The sequence below is a fragment of the Bison bison genome, unplaced genomic scaffold (assembly GCF_000754665.1).
Source record: "Bison bison bison isolate TAMUID 2011002044 unplaced genomic scaffold, Bison_UMD1.0 scf7180017864259, whole genome shotgun sequence".
NCBI classification, from domain to species: Eukaryota; Metazoa; Chordata; class Mammalia; order Artiodactyla; family Bovidae; genus Bison; species Bison bison.
In genome coordinates, this window is record NW_011494831.1 from 784578 (window position 1) to 804263 (window position 19686).

General features: G+C 39.9%; 1 protein-coding gene across 1 annotated transcript in view; it reads left to right on the forward strand.

The window, feature by feature from the left end:
- The first annotated feature begins 12879 nt into the window (after window positions 1-12879).
- FAM98B (family with sequence similarity 98, member B) overlaps window positions 12880-19686 on the forward strand; it is a 33392-nt gene continuing 26585 nt past the window's right edge. The window contains exon 1 of the mRNA XM_010847925.1: window positions 12880-12983. Within this exon, the coding sequence (XP_010846227.1) occupies window positions 12913-12983 (71 nt within the window). The 5' untranslated portion in view covers window positions 12880-12912. The remainder of the gene's footprint in view (window positions 12984-19686) is intronic.

Genomic DNA, 19686 nt, shown 5'->3' on the forward strand with positions numbered 1-19686 from the left:
ACAGCTCCAGGAGTTGGACAGGGACAGGGAGGCCTGGCGTGCTGCAATTCATGGGGTTGCAAAGAGTCGGACATGACTGAGCGACTGATCTGATCTGATCGTATGGTAGCTCCATTTTAGTTTTCTGAGGAGCCTCCGTAGTGGCTGCACCTATTTACATCGCTATCCACAGTGTAAGAGGGTTCTCTTTTCGCCACACTCTCTCCAGCATTTGTTATTTGTAAAGTTTTTAATGATGGGCATTCTGACTGTCATGAAGTGGTTCTCATTGTAGTTTTGATTTGCAATTTTAAATAATTAGTGATGTTGAGCATCTTTTCATGTGCCTGTTGACAATCTGTATGTCTTCTTTGGAGAAATGTCTATTGGTCTTCTGCCCATTTTTTGATTAAGCTGTTTTTTTTGTTGTTGTTGTATGAAAAATATTTTCTCCTATTCTGTAGACTGTCTTTTTGTTTTGTTTATGGTTTCCTTTGCTGTGCAAAAGCTTGTAAATTTGATTAGGTCCAATTAGTTTATTTATTTATTTATTAGTCCAGCCTCAGGAGACTGACCTAAGAAACCACTGGTATGATTTATCTTAGGGAATATTTTGCCTATGCTCTCTTCTAAACTTTTATGGTGTCATGTCTTATGTTTAAGTCTTTAAGCGGTTTTGAGTTTATTTTTATGTATGGTGTGAGTGTATGTTCTAACCTCATCGATTACATGCAGCTATCCAACTTTCCCAGAACCTCTTGCTGAAGAGCCTTTTTCCCATTTTATATTCTTGCCTCCTTTGTCAAAGATTAACTTACTGTAGATGTGTGGGGTTATTTCTGGGCTCTTTGTCTTCATGCTATTACCACACTCTATTGTCTGAAATTTGGGAGAGTTATGTTTTTTTCCCCCAGCATTGCTTTGGCAATTCTGGATCTTTTAGGGTTCCATGTAAAATTTCGGATTATTTGTTCTAGTTCCGTGAAAAACATTATGGGTAATCAATAGGGATTGCATTAAATCTGTTGATTGCTTTGCGTAGCATTGCCATTTTAACAATACGAATTATTCCAAGGGCATGAGATATCTTTCCATTTCTTTGAATCCTCTTTAATTTCCTTTTTTAATGCTTTATATTTCTCAGCATATGTTTTTCACTGCTTTGGTCAGATTTAATCCTAGGGGTCTTCTTGTTTGCTTGCTTGTGACTTTATTTTTGCTTATGGCCGTGTCTGGTCCTCATCGCTGTGCGTGGGCTTTCTATGCACGGGCTTGTCATTGCAGTGGCTTCTCTTGTTGTGGAGCATGGGCTCTAGGGTTCCCAGGCTTCAGTAGTTGTGGTGTGTGGGCTCCATAGTTGCTACTCGAGGACTTTAGAACATGGGCTCAGGAGCTGTGGCTTTGTTGCCCTGTGACACGTGGGGTCTTCCTGGACCAGAGGTCACACCCATGTCCCCTGCATTGGCAGGTAGATTCTTAACCACTGGACCACCAGGGAAGTCCAAGATGACACTTAATTTTAAAAGAGAAAACTGAAGTGTAGTTTGTACAGCAGCAATGACAATGACCTGATAATAATGTGGAGCAAGGCCCTGTGGGCCTCCTGGACATGGAGGCCTTTTTGTCCCCCATTTCTTATAAGCAAGACTCCAGCCTCCAAGACCTTCTTGTGAATTCAATTCAAACAGTTGCTAATCAAGGGAGGAGTAGCCACAAAACTGCCAGAGGCAAGATTAAAGGGATCAGAGAAACTCAGAGACCCCCACCACCTAAAACCCTAGTGAAGTGAAGTCACTCAGTCGTGTCTGACTCTTTGCAACCCCATGGACTGTAGCCTACCAGGCTCCTCTGTCCATGGGATTTTCCAGGCAAGAGTACTGGAGTGGGTTGCCATTTCCTTCTCCAAAACCTAAAACCCTACACACACCCTAATCTTGTTAGCAAACCCACCCACCCTATTGAAATTTTGCAGAAGAAAGAAGAATGCAAGACTGTTACTTCTTTGATCCTTATCACATACCCCTGCCTAACTATATGTTAACTGTCGTTCAGTTGGACTCTTTGCAACCCCAAGGGCCACAGCACACCAGGCCTCCCTGTCCCTCACCATCTCTTGGGAGTTTGCCAAGTTCATGTCCATTGCATTGATGCCTTGTTGTGGCGAAGGGGCTTGCATAACTCAATGAAGCTCTGAGCCATGCTGTGCAGGGCCACCCAAGACAAACGGGTCATAGCAGAGAGTTCTGACAAAACCTGATCCTCTGGAGGAGGGAATGTCAAACCACCCCAGTACACTTGCCATAAGATCCTCATGACCTGTATAAAATGCCTGACTATATAGCCTCTCTCTATTCCAGGGATTGGAAGTGGGGGTTGCACAGTTCTTGAGTTGCTAGCTACTTTGTTCTTCCTTTTCCTGGCAAAGAAAAAAAGCCACTCTTTCCTTCTTCATAACTCTGTCACCATATTTCTGTACATAGAGAGCCAAGATTTTGGCAGCAATGACATCTCCAGAGATTTTTGTCTGCATCTGCTGGGGCAGAGAGGTTGGCGGCAGCAGTAGGTACAGGTGCCATTTTAAAAGGGGCTATTTGTTGACATTTCCCTTCTAATATTTATTTAGTTGGCGTGCTGCTGCTGCTGCTGCTGCTAAGTCGCTTCAGTCGTGTCTGACTCTGTGTGACCCCATATATGGCAGCCTACCAGGCTCCCCCATCCCTGGGATTCTCCAGGCAAGATTACTGGAGTGGGGTGCCATTGCCTTCTCCACCTTAGTTGGTGTGAAGAAATGCAACCAAAAAAAAAAAAGAAATGCAACCAATTTCTGAATGTTGCTGAATTAATTTATTAGATCTAGTAGTTTATATGTGGAGTCCTTATGATTTTCTATATATAGTATCATGTCATCTGCCTATAGTGACAGTTTTACTTCTTCTCTTCCAATTTGGATACATTTTATTTCTTTTTTTTAATTAATTTTTTTTATTGAAGGATAATTGCTTTATAGAATTTTGTTGTTTTCTGTCAGACCTCAACATGAATGAGCCATAGGTATACATATACCCCCTCTCTTTTGAATCTCCCTCCCCAGCCCACCCCTCTAGGTTGATACAGAGCACCTATTTGAGTTTCCTGAAAGTGAAAGTGAATGAAAGTGAAGTCGCTTAGTCGTGTCTGACTCTTTGCAACCCCATGGACTGTAGTCTACCACACTCCTCCGTTCATGGGATTTTCCAGGCAAGGGTACTGGAGTGGGTTGCCATTTCCTTCTCCAGAGCATCTTCCAGACCCAGGGATCGAACCCAGGTCTCCCATATTGTAGGCAGACACTTTACCATCTGAGCCACCAGGGAAGTTGAGACATACAGCAAATTCCCGTTGGCTATCTGTTTTACATACAGTAATGTAAGTTTCCATGTTTCTCTCTCCATACATCTCATCCTCTCCTCCCCTCTCCCCATGGCCATAAGTCTGTTCTCTATGTTTGTTTCTCCATTGCTGCCCTGTAAATAAATTCTTGAGAACCATTTTTTTGGATTCCGTATATGTGCGTTAGAATACGATATTTATCTTTCTCTTTCTGACTCACTTCACTCTGTATAATAGGTTCTAAGTTCATCCACCTCATCAGAACTGACTCAAATGTGTTCCTTTTTAAAAAATATGGAACGCTTCATGAATTTGCATGTCATCCTTGCACAGGGGCCATGCTAATCTTCTCTGTATTGTTCCAATTTTAGTATATGTGCTGCCGAAGCAAGCACCATTTTATTTCTTTTTTATGTCTGATTGCCTTACTATTTTGAATAGAAGTGGTAATAGTGCACATCCTTTGTCCCAGATTTTAGTGGGAAGACTTTTAGCATTGAATATTATATTGGATGTGGGTTTGTCATAAATGGCTTTCATATGTTGAGATATATTCCTTCTATACCCACTTTGGTAGGAGTCTTTATCATGACTGGATGTCGAATTTTGTCGAATGCTCTTTCTGCATCTCCTAAGATGATCATGTGTTTTTGACTTTTGTTGCTGTGGTGTGTTACATTGACTGATTTGCCTATGTTGAGCCTTCCTCGTGAACTTGGGATGAATCTTACTTGGTCATGGTGTATGATTTTTTTTATGTGTTGTTGGATTTGGTTTACTAATGTTTTGTTGAGAGTTTTTGCATCTATATTCATCAAAAATATAGGCCTATACTTTTTTTACTTGGCAATATCTTTGTCTGGTTTTGGTATCAGGGTGTTGGTGGCTTCATAGAATGTCTTTGGGAGTATTCTCTCTTCTCTAATCTTTTGGACGAGTTTGAGAAGGATCAGTATAGGTTCCTCTTTGTATGTTTGGTAAAATTCACCATGAAGCTATCTGGGTCCGGACTTCTGTTTGTAGGGAGTTTTTCTTTTAAGTTATAGGTTTCATTTTTAGTTATTAGTCTATTCAAATTATCTATTTCTTCTTGTTTTAATTTTGGTGGTTTGTATGATTTTAGAAAGTTGTCTATTTCTTCTATTTTATCAAATCTGTTGGCATGTTTTGGCATACTGTCAGTTGAGATTTATCCTTTTTCATATTTTATTTTATTTATTTGATTTCTGTTTCCTTCTTGCTGAGCCTGGCCAGAGGTTTGTCAATTTTGCTTACCCTTTCAAAGAGCCAGCTCTTAGTTTTATTGATTTTTGTTTTCTATTGTTTTTTAATTTCTATTTCTTTATCTCCTCCCTGATCTTTATTAATTTTTATTTCCTTTTTCTGACTTTAGTTTTGTTTGTTCTTTTTTCTAATTCTTTTAGGTTGTATGTTAAGTTTTTTATTTTTTCTTACTTTCTGAGGAAGGCCTATATTACTATGAACTCCTAAGCTTTAATTCTAAGAACTTCTTTTGATACATCCCATAGATTTTCTATGGTTGTGTTTTCATTGTCATTTGTCTCCAGGTATTTTTTGATTTCTTTTTGATGTCCTTGTTGACCCATTGGTCTTTTAGTAGCATTTTGTTTAGGACCTATGTAATTGGGTTTTTTTCTCATTTCTTTTCCTGTGATTGATTCCTAGTTTCATGCCATTGTGGCCAGAGAAAATGTTTGAAATAATTTCTATCCTCTTACATTTTTTGAGGTTAGTTTTGTGCCCTAGTATGGGGTCAATGGCACCCCACTCCAGTACTCTTGCCTGGAAAATCCCATGGATGGAGGAGCCTGGTAGGCTGCAGTCCATGGGGTCGCGAAGAGTTGGACACGACTAAGCGACTTCACTTTCACTTGTCACTTTCATGCATTGGAGAAGGAAATGGCAACCCACTCCAGTGTTCTTGCCTGGAGAATCCCAGGGACGGGGGAGCCTGGTGGGCTGCCATCTATGAGGTCACATAGAGTCGGATGTGACTGAAGTGACTTAGCAGCAGCAGCATGGGGTCAATCCTAGGGAATATTCCATGTACACTTGAAAGAATGTGTATTATGGGTTTTTTGGGGGGGGGGCAGGGGGTGTAGTATCCTGAAAATGTCAACTAAATCAAACTGTTCTATTGTATCATTTAGGATCTGTATTGCCATATTGATTTTCTTTCTAGAAGATCTATCCAGTGGTGTGTTAAAGTCTCCTGCTATATTCCCATCAGTTTCTCCCTTTGTGTATTTAATATTTATTTTATAAGTTTGCATTCTCCCATATTAGGTACATATATGTTGATGCCAAAGAAACTTTAAAAAAAATGTATTTTCTACTTAGTATACCTTTCACAATATCCAGTGATTATAGCTTCCACTTCACCAGGCAAATCATGAAAGCTTTAACAAAAATCTTGCAAACTTCCTGAAATTATAACTGTTCCTATCACCTTCAATCATCAGACAAGGCCAGTGGAACTAATAAAAAACTTCACTCAAGCAGAAGAATTAATTACATGAGATTGAATGAATTGATAAATATGGTTATAATTTTTTATGATTTGGTCTAAAATATTACTAATTTTTAATCATTTTTTTCCCAGATACAAGGAAAATTTTTTTTAACTTAAAATAATTTAGTAAATTAAAACCTTGTAAGCAGAATTGAAACATTTTTCTTTTTCTCCCTGATTTCTCCAAAATTCAGAACTCTCAAACTAAGCCCTTTTCCTGAAGCTAAATGACTTGATATAAACTTCAGAGAACTTGCCACAGCTCATATTTAAACAGTCCTTATGAGCCACTTCAGAAAGTTTACTTGAACACCTGATGACATCATTAGCAGCATTTCAAACTGCAAAGGAAGCTTTCACTCTGACATCTAGAAATCTTAATTGACTGTCTCTTGGACCCAGAAACTGGTTTATAAGTTGCTCCAATTATGAACCTTTGTTTTTCTTTTATTTCTAGGAAAGTGCCTCTTGTTAAATACCTGACTGTTTGCACCATGGGCCTAGTTTTGGGAGCCCAGTTATTCATCACCTCCTACAGTGAGATGTAGTCCTTAGTTGTTCAGTCATGTCAGACTTTTTTACAACTCTCTGGACCACCAGGCTCCTCTGTCAGTGAGATTTTCCAGGCAAGAATACTGCAGTGTGGGAGTGTGTTGCCATTTCCTCCTCTAGAAAATGAGAGGTAACTATTTAACTAAACTGACCTATTCTCAGAACTAAAAACTGGTTCAGACAAATGGAGGGCTCTTCTAAACCATTGTTTCTTCACAGTTACCAGCTCAGCTTTTAATATGTCAAACTTTTAGAAATGTTTTAGAAGATGGAGCTATTGTGGACCTAAGTGAAAGTGAAAGTCGCTCAGTTCAGTTCAGTTGCTCAGTTGTGTCTGACTCTTTGTGACCCCATGAACCGCAGAACGCCAGGCCTCCCTGTCCATCACCAACTCCCAGAGTCCACCCAAACCCATGTCCATCGAGTCAATGATGCCATCCAAACATCTCATCCTCTGTTGTCGCCTTCTCCTCCTGCCTTCAATCTTTCCCAGCATCAGGGTCTTTTCCAATGAGTCAGCTCTTTGCATCAGGTGGCCAAAGTATTGGAGTTTCAGCTTCATCAGTCCTTCCAATGAACATCCAGGACTGATTTCCTTTAGGATGGACTGGTTGGATCTCCTTGCACTCCAAGGGACTCTCAAGAGTCTTCTCCAACACCACAGTTCAAAAGCATCAATTCTTCGGTGCTCAGCCTTCTTCACAGTCCAACTCTCACATCCATACATGACCAATGGAAAAACCATAGCCTTGACTAGACGGACCTTTGTTGACAAAGTAATGTCTCTGCTTTTTAATATGCTGTCTAGGTTGGTCATAACTTTCCTTCCAAGGAGTAAGCGTCTTTTAATTTCATGGCTGCAATCACCATCTGCAGTGATTTTGGAGCCCCAAAAAAGAAAGTCAGCCACTGTTTCCCATCCATTTGCCATGAAGTGATGGGACTGGATGCCATGATCTTTGTTTTCTGAGTGTTGAGCTTTAAGCCAACTTTTTCACTCTCCTTTTTCACTTTCATCAAGAGGCTCTTTAGTTCTTTTTCACTTTCTGCCATAAGGGTGGTGTCATCTGCATATCTGAGGTTATTGATATTCCCCCCGGCAATCTTGATTCCAGCTTGTGCTTCTTTCAGCCCAGCGTTTCTCATGATGTACTCTGCATACAAGTTAAATAAGCAGGGTGACAATATAGAGCCTTGACGTACTCCTTTTCCTATTTGGAACCAGTCTGTTGTTCCATGTCCAGTTCTAACTGTTGCTTCCTGACCTGCATATAGGTTTCTCAAGAGGCAGGTCAGGTGGTCTGGTATTCCCATCTCTTTCAGAATTTTCCACAGTTTATTGTGATCCACACAGTCAAAGGCTTTGGCATAGTCAATAAAACAGAAGTAGATGTTTTTCTGGAACTCTCTTGCCTTTGTGATCAGCCAGCAGATGTTGGCAATTTGATTTCTGGTTCCTCTGCCTTTTCTAAAACCAGCTTGAACATCTGGAAGTTCATGGTTCATGTATTGTTGAAGCCTGGCTTGGAGAATTTTAAGCATCACTTTACTAGCGTGTGAGAGTTGTGTCCAGCTCTTTGTGATCCCATAGATTGTCCATGGAATTTTCCAGGGCAGAATACTGGAGTGGGTAGCCTTTCCCTTCTCCAGGGGATCTTCCAAACCCAGGGATCAAACCCAGGTCTCTCCCACATTGTAGGTAGATTCTTTACCAGCTGAGCCACAAGGGAAGCCCGTAAGTAGGCTACCCCAAAATATGCCTCAATGGCATATTGATTATTTTGAATTAAAATTACTTAACAAACAGCCAATGCAAGAGGGCCACTCTCATCCTCCTTTCTGTCTCCTTGAAAGCAGGAAATAAATCTGCCACGTGAAAGGTACACCCCACATCTGGAAGTAGAAGGACACTCCTATTTCCAGAGATAGAAAATTCAGGCCGAGAAGCCTATATAAACAAATATTATATCTTTAAATTACTTTCCCAAGCCCAAACTCTGTTAAATGTGATCAGTTGTAATTTTGGTTACTGTAACCAAGTTTCTTTATTGATTATTTTGTAACCAGATGTTTAACCATGCCTTTTAAGCCTTGTAATTTATGGACAGTTATATTGTATTCTGATGCTGTTGCAAAAGTGCTTCATCTTCAAAACAATTCATAGGAAGACTATAGAAGCAGTTACAATAGTTCTGCATAAAAAGGATGTTTATGCAAGGATTCCAGCCCATACGGACTTAACACAAGGAGCTGTTCTGCTCTTGGGGCCTGTAAAGCAGGTATCCAGAGGTTTTTACTCCCTGATAGGTAGGGTAAATGCCCCTGCTTAGCCTTGAAGCAGCTATAGGAGACACCGTCTGTCACCTCTCTGTTTCCCATACAATTATGGGAGTAAAATCTCTGAAGAGGGAACGAGACAAGGGAACAGGGTAGGGCAAAACCATTAAGAGAATGACACAACTATTGAGAATATGACAAAAACTGGTTAAAACCAATTAGGTCCAAGATGGCAGAAGAATCGCCTTCTGTAGACCTTGAGCCTCATCATACACTCACTGTAATATGTTAGCTAAATGACACACCACAGGCACCATGACAGTTCTGAGGCTGACCACGAAAGACCAAGAGGTGAGTGGTGGCCAAATTCCTGGAAATTTCCACCCCTTCCTTCAAATAGTTGGAATAATCCTCCCTCTTATCAGCCTATGAAATTACTCACCCCATAAAAACTAACCACCCTCCACACCTTGGGGCTCCTTGCTTTCTGAAGTGGCCCACACTTACAGAGTGTGGTGTCTCCTAGGGCCGCTCTCACCTTTTGAAAGAGACTTCGCTCTGTCTATGGAATGTGTCTCTCTCTAAATATGCCTGGTTTCCCACTTAGAGCAGCCTTGCCTGCCCACTGGTATCCTTCACAAGTGTCCTGTATTAATAAGTCTACTCTTTGTCTAGAACTTTGGCTCTCACAGAATTCCTTCTGTGTTGTAACACAAAAACCCTGAGCTTTATTAAGTCCTGAGACCAGGTGTGTGATTTCAGCTGAGATTGTGGGTTCAAGTCATCTGAAGTGTGACTGTGTTCAAGTCCCAAAATGAGGTGTGTGGTTTCAATTACATCCCCAAGGGATCATCTAACTTTGATGGTAATCAAAACATAACCTGCTTGAGACCATATCCCTGAGATCTGTGTGCTCAAATGGGACCCCAGCCTGGAATGTACTCTTTTTGACCCTCTTCCTTGCAATGCAAATTTCCTGGACCAAATCCATCCCAGCCCTGAGGAACTCAATGGATCTGGAGCAGGTTATTAGCTATTTTGGCAATGAAAGGACCTAACAAGAATAAAATGGATCATCAGAGCTTTCTAAAGGAAAGAATTCAATGATAACATATTTAAGATCAATTAAAAATTAAATGGGGTAACTGGGGTTTTGTCATCCAAAATGGAGCTTGATGGCCATTGTGGATGTGTTTTCAGACATGTTCCTGCATTACTGAGAACTTGAATTTTCTGATCTGTGTCACAGTCAAGGATACCACCAGCCATTTTCAAAGCAGTATCTGCCAGCAGCTGCCAGCTGCAACCTTCTGGTCTCAAAATCTTTCCCTGAAACTGTGCAGCTATTTTGGATACCAACTAACCTTGCTTAACAAGCATTCTTCTTGCCAACTCCAATCCTACTTCCTGAAAAACGACTTCTATAACTTGGTGGTCTTTGCCTATATAAGCCTCCCCTTTTTTGTGGTAGTCAGGTGTGAACACAATTCAAGTGCTTCTTGCATCTGTGTCTCCCAGGCTATGGTCCTCTGCTTGGCTTGAATAAAATGCTCTTCCATTCCTTAAAATAGATCGTTTCTTGATTTTTGTGTTGACGATAGCATGAGTTAGAGGCCATGATTCGGATATCCCATTGGTTCAGCACCATGTATTGAAGAGGCCTGAACTACAGCGGTGGCTTTGTCACACTCAAGTGCTGTGTAAGTGCAGCCATCTTTTCATGAGAGGAACTGGTCTATAAATTCTTTTTAATAATGTTCGTATTGATTTTTTTAAAGATAATGTTGTCCTCAGAAAAAGCATTGCAAAATACTCCATGTTTTTCTAGTCTCTGGAAAAATTTATATAAGATTGGTGTTATTTCTTTTTTAAGTATTTGGAAAAATCAGGAAAACGCTTTGGGCTTGGAGCATTTTTTGTTGGTGGTTTTTAATTTGTCATTCTTTAACAGATATAAACTATTCATTTAAAAAAATTCCCTTGTATCATTTTTGTTAAACAGTGTTTCTCAAGGAATTTATCAACTTTAAATGTTCAAATTTGTTGGCATGAAATTATTCATAACATCCTTTAACTATCTCATAACTGATGATGAAGTACCTGTGTCCTCTTTTTCATTCCTAATAATGGTTGTTTGCTTCTTCTTCTGTATTTATTTATTTTTTCCTGATCAGCTTGGCTAAAGGTTTGTCAATACCTTTAGTCTGCAAAAAGACTCAAATTTATCTTCATTTCTTTATTGTATTTTCTCTCACTTCTGTTTCTTTGGATATAATTGTTTTGCTTTTCACCTTGCAATTGATGCTTAGATAATTAATTTTTAATCTTTTGAAATTGAAAAATCTTCTAATATGTGCATTTAACGTTATATATTTTCTTTTAAGTATGGGTCTATCTGCATCCTTCACATGGTATTTTTATGGTTATTCAGTTCAAAAATATTTTCTCATATCCATTTTTTTCTAGTTTAATTCCTAGTTTAATCTGATTATTCAGAAGTAGTGCATTGCTTAAATTCTGAGCATTAAATGTTGGGGATTTTTAAAAATTTTCTTTTTTTATTGATTCACTGTTTAATTCTAATGTAAGAGAACATACTTTTTATGATTTTGGTCTTTTATTAAAAAAAGTATTTATGACTACATCTGGTCTCGATTGACTTCCCTAGTGGCTCAGCAGTAAAGAATCCTCCTGTGATGCAGTAGATGTGAGTTCGATTCTTGGGTCAGGAAGATCACCTGCAGAAGGAAATGGCAGCCCACTCCAGTATTCTTGCCTGGAAAATTCCATGGACAGAGGAGCCTGGTGGGCTACAGTCCATAGGGTTGCAAAGAGTCGGATGCTACTGAGCACGCATGGTGGTTGTGGCACAAGGTCTCTCTCTAGGTGCCAAGGCTCAGTAGTTGTGTGGACTTAGTTACTGGGTGGCATGTGGGATCTTAGTTCCTGACCAGGGATCAAACTGCTTCCCCTGCATTGGAAGGCAGATTCTTAACCACTAACCTGCAAATAATTTTATACTTAAACCTGGGTATATGGTAGAGGAGTCATTATTTTTTATAATTTATTTTTAATTGAAGGGTAATTATAATACTGTGTTGGTTTCTGCCATACATCAACATGGATCAACCATAGGTACACATATATCCCCTCCCTATTGAGCCTTCCTTCCACCTTCCACCCCATCCCACCCCTTCAGGTTGTCACAGAGGAAGAGTCATTATTATGGGTAAACTTCTCTCTGGGTTTTACAAATTTATTGCCAAGCTCTTTATTAGTAACAATGATTAGGTAGGTGAGAACATAACTGACTTCAGTGGACTAGGGCCAAGGATGTTATACCATTCTGTAAGGCTTGGGATAGTCCTTTAAAAGGATAAATTGTTGTGTGTTTATTTGGATATTTATTTGGGAGATACAGCTGTTAATGATTTTATGCTCTATGCTGACTCTCTCTTATGAGCCTTAAAATATTTTTGTATCCTTTAGATAGACACTGAATTCTCCATAAATAGTATACAGAGGGAATACTGTTTGTTTTTTAGTTGTGACCTATGGGCTCTAGTTCCCTGACCAGGGATTGAACCCGGGCTCCCTACATTAAGGACAGGGAGTCTTAGTCACTGGACCACCAGGGAAGTCTCACACTCACCTATATTTTTTCAGCTGTGCAACACATAGTCTGCATGTGTTGAAGAGGATTCTACAGATAGATGCAAGTATCTGATCATTTCTTTGATCTATGTTACATAATGAAACAACATTTTGTCATATATCTCCTTGTCTTTATTTCTTCTTTAAAGTTGGAGCTTTATTGTGTATTTGAATTAAAAATTATTTGTGTAGGCACATGATATTCCGTACAATTTTAGCTCAAGGTAATATTTTATTTCAGAATTTTTTATAAAAAGAGGGCAGGAATCTGATCCGTCAAAAACAACTTGGGTAGAATAACGATGTTTGATAAGACACAACTCAAGCCTTTTTATTACTACTATTTGTTGTTGATATCATTTTAAAAAGCTATTATAGTATGTGTATATAAAGTCGTTTTAGGCAGAACAGCCAACTGTCTGCAGGTCAGGAACGTTTGTATACCCTTCCTAGGCAGTTCAGGTGGAGATCCGGCCGGAACCTTGGGACCGCGGCACCGGTTTCCGGCGGGCTCCTTAGAGTGTGGAACAGCCTCGGGCCGAAGGACCATGAGAGGGCCGGATCCGGGTCCCGAACCTACGATGGAGGGGGACGTGCTGGACACACTAGAGGCGCTGGGGTGAGTAGTCCTGGGATCGCCTTTCCCTGGAAAACGTAAGCTGCCTCTCCCCGTGGACGCCGCAGTCTCCCCTATGTGGGCCTCCCGATGGGCTCCTGAGGCTTTGTGCAGGCCTCCTTCCCTGCCTCACTGCCTCCGGCGCCGACGGAGTTAAGAGGGAGGCGGGAGAGAAATCCGTTTGGGGGGTGGAGCAGGCCTGAAAAGCTAGGGCGCGTGGCCCCCTTTCCCGAACTCCTTGTTTCGAAACTCAGCAACGGGGACCCACGGCGAAGGCGCGGAGGGGCCTGGCTGGCAGCATCCCTTTGGGAGAAAGTGTCGCTGCCCCGCGGGGGGTATTTTTGAGAGGCTCTGGAAGTCTAGAGTGCAGCTGTTGTCTCCTGCCTCGTACAACATGTGGCTTAATTAGGGCCCCGGGGCAAATCACTCCTGCTTCCTTGACCAGAGAAGGAGTTTTAATTCAGTGTGAATCCATCCATCCAACCGTTTCTTCCATTCATTAACAACATATTAATTAATTTGATGTTAACCTGTATTCACTAATGTGTATTTTACGTGCTGGGCCAAGGAAAAAGTTTTCTGAAACTCCTAGTAGCTTAACTAGTCGTGGAGTGTATAGTCTACTGGTGTTTGCAATTCAGAGTGGTGAGTGCTGTGAAAGCTCCTGGAATGATGTTAATACTTAAAGGCATGGGAATAAATGCATGCAAGATAGATTCTTCCTCGGCCATAATCCTGTTTTTCTTCACAGCCTTTATCCCTATTCCAGATTATCTTTTCCTGCACATTTGTTATTGTCTCTTGAACATCCACCCTCTCCACCCGCTAATACACAAAAATCAGCTCCAGGAGAACAGGTGCTTTACCTGTTTTGTTCCTCAGACCATCTTACAGTCAGGTCTGGTTCAATAAATAGTGGTTGAATGGATGGGTGAATGAATGAAGAAAGGTTCAAAGCACAGAGTGCACAGAGGTAGGCATAGGGCCAGGCAGTTGAGAGTCAAAAAAGGGAACTTGAAGTAGGCTGATACTGCTGGAGGGCAGAGAGCAAGGACCAGTGTTGAAGACTGGATTGATGAGATTTAGATGAGGAACAGGGCTTGCAGCACCTTTTAGGCCATGTTGTGGATTTTGTTCTTTGTCATAACAGAAGTGCAACATGATTAATAAACTTAAAAAGGGGAGTGTTTAGATGTCTAGTTTAAAAAGTTCTGTCAGCATGGTAGAGAATAGATTGGAGAATTTTTTAGTAGTCTAGTCAAGAAGTGATGGTTACTTAGTGGCAGTAGATATAGAAAGAAGTACATTACTGGTCTTGGGCTCCCCAGATGGCACCGTGGTAAAGAATCTGCCTGAATGCTGGAAACACAGGTTTGATCCCTGGGTCAGGAAAAAGTAGGAAATGGCAACGCATTCCAGTATTCTTGCCTGGAAAGTTTCATGGACAGAGGAGCCAGACAGGCTACAATCCATGGGGTCTCAAAGAGTCTGCACGCCTGTACACATTACTGGTCTTAGTGATTAATTGGATTAGATACTAGAGCTGAAGGAGATGATGATATTGATGATTCACTGATAAGTATTTACTGAGCAATAAAATAAAATGATACACTTTGGAATCTCAGTTGGACAAGGAAGAAAGTGAAGACAGCCAGGAGCTAGTAAATACAGAGAATACAGAGGAACCATAGAAACAGAAGTAGAGATGGTATCAAGTGTGGTCAAAAGAGCAAGTTGGAAGGTAGAATAAGTAGGCTGTGGTCAGGGAGTGACTTGTTCAGATTAGTGATTTTGGATGTGATTTAGTTCCAAGTGATTATGTGTAGTGGCAAAGGTTGGAAAAGAGGCTGAGAACTCAGGGTATTAGAAAGGATATACATATGGATTTTGAAGAAACTCAGTATCACTGAAAAACAATAGGAATGGAGAGGAAACTGAGCACAGGGAATGTTGACGAGTGTCCAAGAGATTGATCAGTGAAAACCGTGAGAGAAGAGTGTGGCACGTCTGATGGGCCTGAGCCCAGTGGAGAGAGCAGGAGATATGAGAAAATGGAGTCAATCAGAAAACAGGCAGAAGATCTAAGTAGACATTTCTCCAGAGAAGACATACACATGACCAAAAAGTACGTGAAAAAATGCTCAATGTTGTTAATTATTGGAGAAATGTAAAAGCTACAATGAAGTGTCACCTCACACTGGTCAGAATGGCCATCTTCAAAAAGTCTACAAGTAATAAATGCTGGGGAGGATGTGGAGAAAAGGGAACCCTCATACACTGTTGGTGGGGATGTAAATTGTTAAAGCCATTATGGAGAACAGTATGGAGGTTCCTTAAAAAATAGAACTTCCATATGATCCTGCATTCCCACTCCTGGGCACACATCTGGAGAAAACCATAATTGAAAAGATATATGAATTGCAGTGTTCATTGCAGCACTATTTATAATAGCCACGATAGGGAAGCAACCTAAATGTACATTGACAGAGGAAAGGGATAAAGATGTGGTGTATTTATACAGTGGAATATTACTCTGTATATTCTCTCTGTATATATACTCTGTATGTAAAAGAGTGAAATAATGCCATTTACACAACATGGATGAACCTAGAAATTAAGTGAAATAAGCCAGTCAGTGATAAATATCATACAGTATTGCTTATATGTGCAATCATATAAGTGATACAAAAATGAACTTACAAAACAGACCCACAGGATATAGAAAACAAACGTATGGTTGCCAAAGGGGAAAGATGTTGGGGGTAGGGATAAATTAGGAATTATATCTATAAACTAAACAGGGACCTACTGTATGGCACAGGGAACTATACTCAATATTTTATAAAAATCTATATGGGAAAAGAATCTGAATAGAAAGATATGTTTGTACATATAGCTGAATCACTTTGTTGTACGTCTAAAACTAACACAACATTGTAAAACAACTTTTCAATTTAAAAAAAGATGATAGGGAGCAGTGAGTGATATGGATGCTGTATTGGGAAGCAAGGAGCACAAAAACCCCACTGTTTGACGTTTGGGCACTTACGAGAGAAATACCCAAAGCTCGGAGTAGTGGTTATAAATCTTTCTGAGAAGACATAGGCAGAATAGGAGAGTTGTTCTTTATGGATGGAACATAGCAGAAGAGTTTGGAAAATAGGAAGAAGTGGAGAGCTGAATCAGAGACAAGCCAGGAGGGTGAGTAAATGACGAGGGGAAAAAGGGGTCTCGTATTTTATATGTTGGCTTATGAAAATAGAAAAAAAAGTAATTTAGACCTTGACTCTGTCCTTTTGAAGATCTGCCAGTGGCCCTATTGGACTGAATTTGGTTCACCCAGCTTTAAGTAGTGTCAGATCAGCAACTATGGTTCCACTGTGTATGGCCCTGGGGGAGTCTAGGCATAGGGGAGTTGTCTCCAGTGTTTGGAATTAGAGTGGTACTTTCCTAATTGAACAATTGATAGAACAAACTGGGCATGATAATACGTCTCTTATAGGATATTATTATAATTAAATGTGTTAATATACATACAGCATGTAGCACTGGCCTAAGATTAGTTTATAAATGTTAGTTGCTATTATGAGTATGATAGTTATTAACTATTCATGTTAAATGCATTTATTTTTCTTTTTTACTTTTGCCTGTTTTAATGAGCTGAGGCATTAAGGATTGTGTATTCAAGATTTAGTATTTTGGGTGATTTAGTAAATTTTTGTTGAATTTTACAATTGGCATTTCAGTAAAAGTAACATCACCAATAATTAGTTAATTTTTTTTGAGAGCTCCTGATTGTTGCTTTATTGCAGAAATGAAAGCAAGTAGGGAGAAACAAGATGTTTACTATGAAATCTGAATGAGAGGCTCTGTAAGTCATGGTAGAAAGGTAACACCAGGGGAACCGGTCTTGGTTAGAGGAACAGAGAGGTGGTCTAGTGCTAGCTGACTGCGTTGCCTGGCCAGGTTATTTACTTTGTTTCCCTATTAGTGTGGACAGAAGTTCGAGTTCACATGGAGCATTTTGGGTCAAATCTGGTTTTAAAACAATGTCATCACTTATCTTCTGATATTACCTTCTGTAGTATAGTGTTAGTTGCTCAGTTGTGTCTGACTTTGTGATCCCATGGATTGTAGCCCTCCAGGCTCCTCTGTCCATGGGGATCCTACAGGCAAGAATATTGAAGTGAGTTGCCATTTCCTTCTCCAGAGGATCTTTCCAACCCAGGGAGTGAACCCACGTCTCTTGTTCTGCTTCCTTGGCAGGCAGGTTCTTTACTACTAGAGCCACCTGGGAAGCCAGAATTAAGATAACATTAACTAAAAGCATTACTGTAAAGAGTGGATGATTGTAATATTCTTCTGGCCTGCTGCATAAGGCAGGTATCCTAACTTCATTAAGCCCTAATTTCTTATCTGCAAAATGGGGACTTGAAAAAACCCTTCCTAAGATATGACCAGAGAATTCAGAGAAAAAGAAATGCAAATGGCCTTTAAACGTATGAAAAGAGTACAGTCTTGCCATAAGAGAAATGTAAATTAAAACTATATTGAGATAACCATATGGTCAACTATCCAAATGTTTGGCAACTTGGGTGAGTTATGGGTAATGGATATTCTTGTATTTTAATTGTATGATCTTTGTATAGGAAAACTTTATAGTATCCAGCAAAGTTACATACCCATTTACCCTTTGATCCAACAATTGCACCTCTAGGAATCTATCCCAGATACACAGTGACAAAAATTTGCCCGATTTTTTTTTCTTTGCCTGATTTTTGATAATAGCAGAGCACTACAAAAAAACAAACTATCTTTCAGTGGGGGGATAGCAAATAAAATATGGTACATCCAGACAGTGGAGTACTATACAACCATAAATATGATTGAAGAGTATCTCTGATTTCTAATATATATATAGATATATGTGTACATGTATATATGTTAAAAAAAGGAATCAAGCAGATAGTAGGCTGCCTTTTATCTAAACAAATACATATTTGTGTGGGTGCATGCATGTATGGACTCCCAGGTGGCACAGTGGTAAAGAATCCGCCTGCCAGTGCAGGAGCTGCAGGAGATGTGGGTTTGATCCCTGAGTCAGGAAAATCCCCTGGAGAAGGAAATGGTCACCTTCTTCAGTATTCTTGTCTGGAAATCCCATGGACAGAAGAGCCTGGTGGGCTACAGCCCATGGGGTAGCAAAGAGTCAGATGCAACTGAGTGACTAAGCACTCAGTGTGTGTGTGTGTATATATATACATATTTTAAAACATGGTTTGACACCCCAAATTAATACATGTGATTTCCTGTGAGGAAGGGAGGAAACAGAGCAGAGGGAAGAGCATTAAGTTTACAAGCTGGATTTGTCTGAACACACCATGTGTAGTTTTTGACATTGAAGCCATATAAACATTTTACATAATGATAAAGCAAACCTAGGATGAAATCAAAACATAAGACAAATCTCTTTTAAAAAAAGCAAAATGGAAAAAATCTGTCAATATATTGTGTAGGATTTAATCACATGGAAAGAAATTGTTTTTCTATACACCGAAGAATTCTGTGGTGTTGGAGAAGACTCTGGAGAGTCCCTTGGACTGCAAGGAGATCCAACCAGTCCATCCTAAAGGAGATCAGTCCTGGGTGTTCATTGGAAGGACTGATGGTGAAGCTGAAACTCCAATACTTTGGCCACCTGATGCGAAGAGCTGACTCATTTGAAAAGACCCTGATGCTGGGAAAGATTGAGGGCAGGAGGAGAAGGGGACGAGAGAGGATGAGATGGTTGGATGGCATCACTGACTCGATGGACATGAGTTTGGGTAAACTCTGGGAGTTGGTGATGGACAGGGAGGCCTGGAGTGCTCTGGTTCATGGGGTCGCAAAGAGTCAGACATGACTGAGCGACTGAACTGAATTGGAATGGATTCTAGAAATAAAAATATAAATTGTTTTCAGTAATTTTATTAGTAATGCTGTTTTTTCTATTCTGAAACTATGTAATTTATATTTATTTTTACATTTGTTGTTGTTTAGTCACTGAGTTGTGTCCGACTCTTTGCAACCCTCATGAACTGTAGTCCACCAGCTCCTTTGTCCATAGCATTTTTCAGGCAACAATGCTGGAGTGAATTGCTATACTAAGATTCTATAAATGTCATAAGAAACCAGAATTTTCATTGTAAGAGAAAAATAGATTAAAATGTAAAGCAAAATAAGTAAAAACCCTGTAATTCTAAATCTGAATTGAAAATAGCAGTGTGAACTCCTGATGTAATTTCTCTTAAAAAGGTACAGTTGCTGTGACTAACCTTTACTGCCAGATTATGTACTCTAAGTAAATACCATTGAAGACAATCAGGGCTTCTTGGAGAAATGGCTGGTTGCAGGTAAAAGGCAAGAACATATTATCATAGAAATCAAGAAAAATATTCAAAGAATTCTGGGAACTAGTCAGAGAACTCATTGACTAACATGAATGGGCTCCCACTAATCAGAGATAGGACAATTTGATTATCAAATGAGAAATAACTGCAGTGGGTTAAAACCCAGCAAATGTGCTAAAACTTAAAAAGTTTGTAACATGGGAAAAAAAGCTCAGGTACACTAAGAACAATAAAAGAAAACTGATATCAAACTCAATGAAGATAATATGTAAAAGTGCTTTGAAAATTTAAGGTTCTATTCAAATACACTTTGTAGC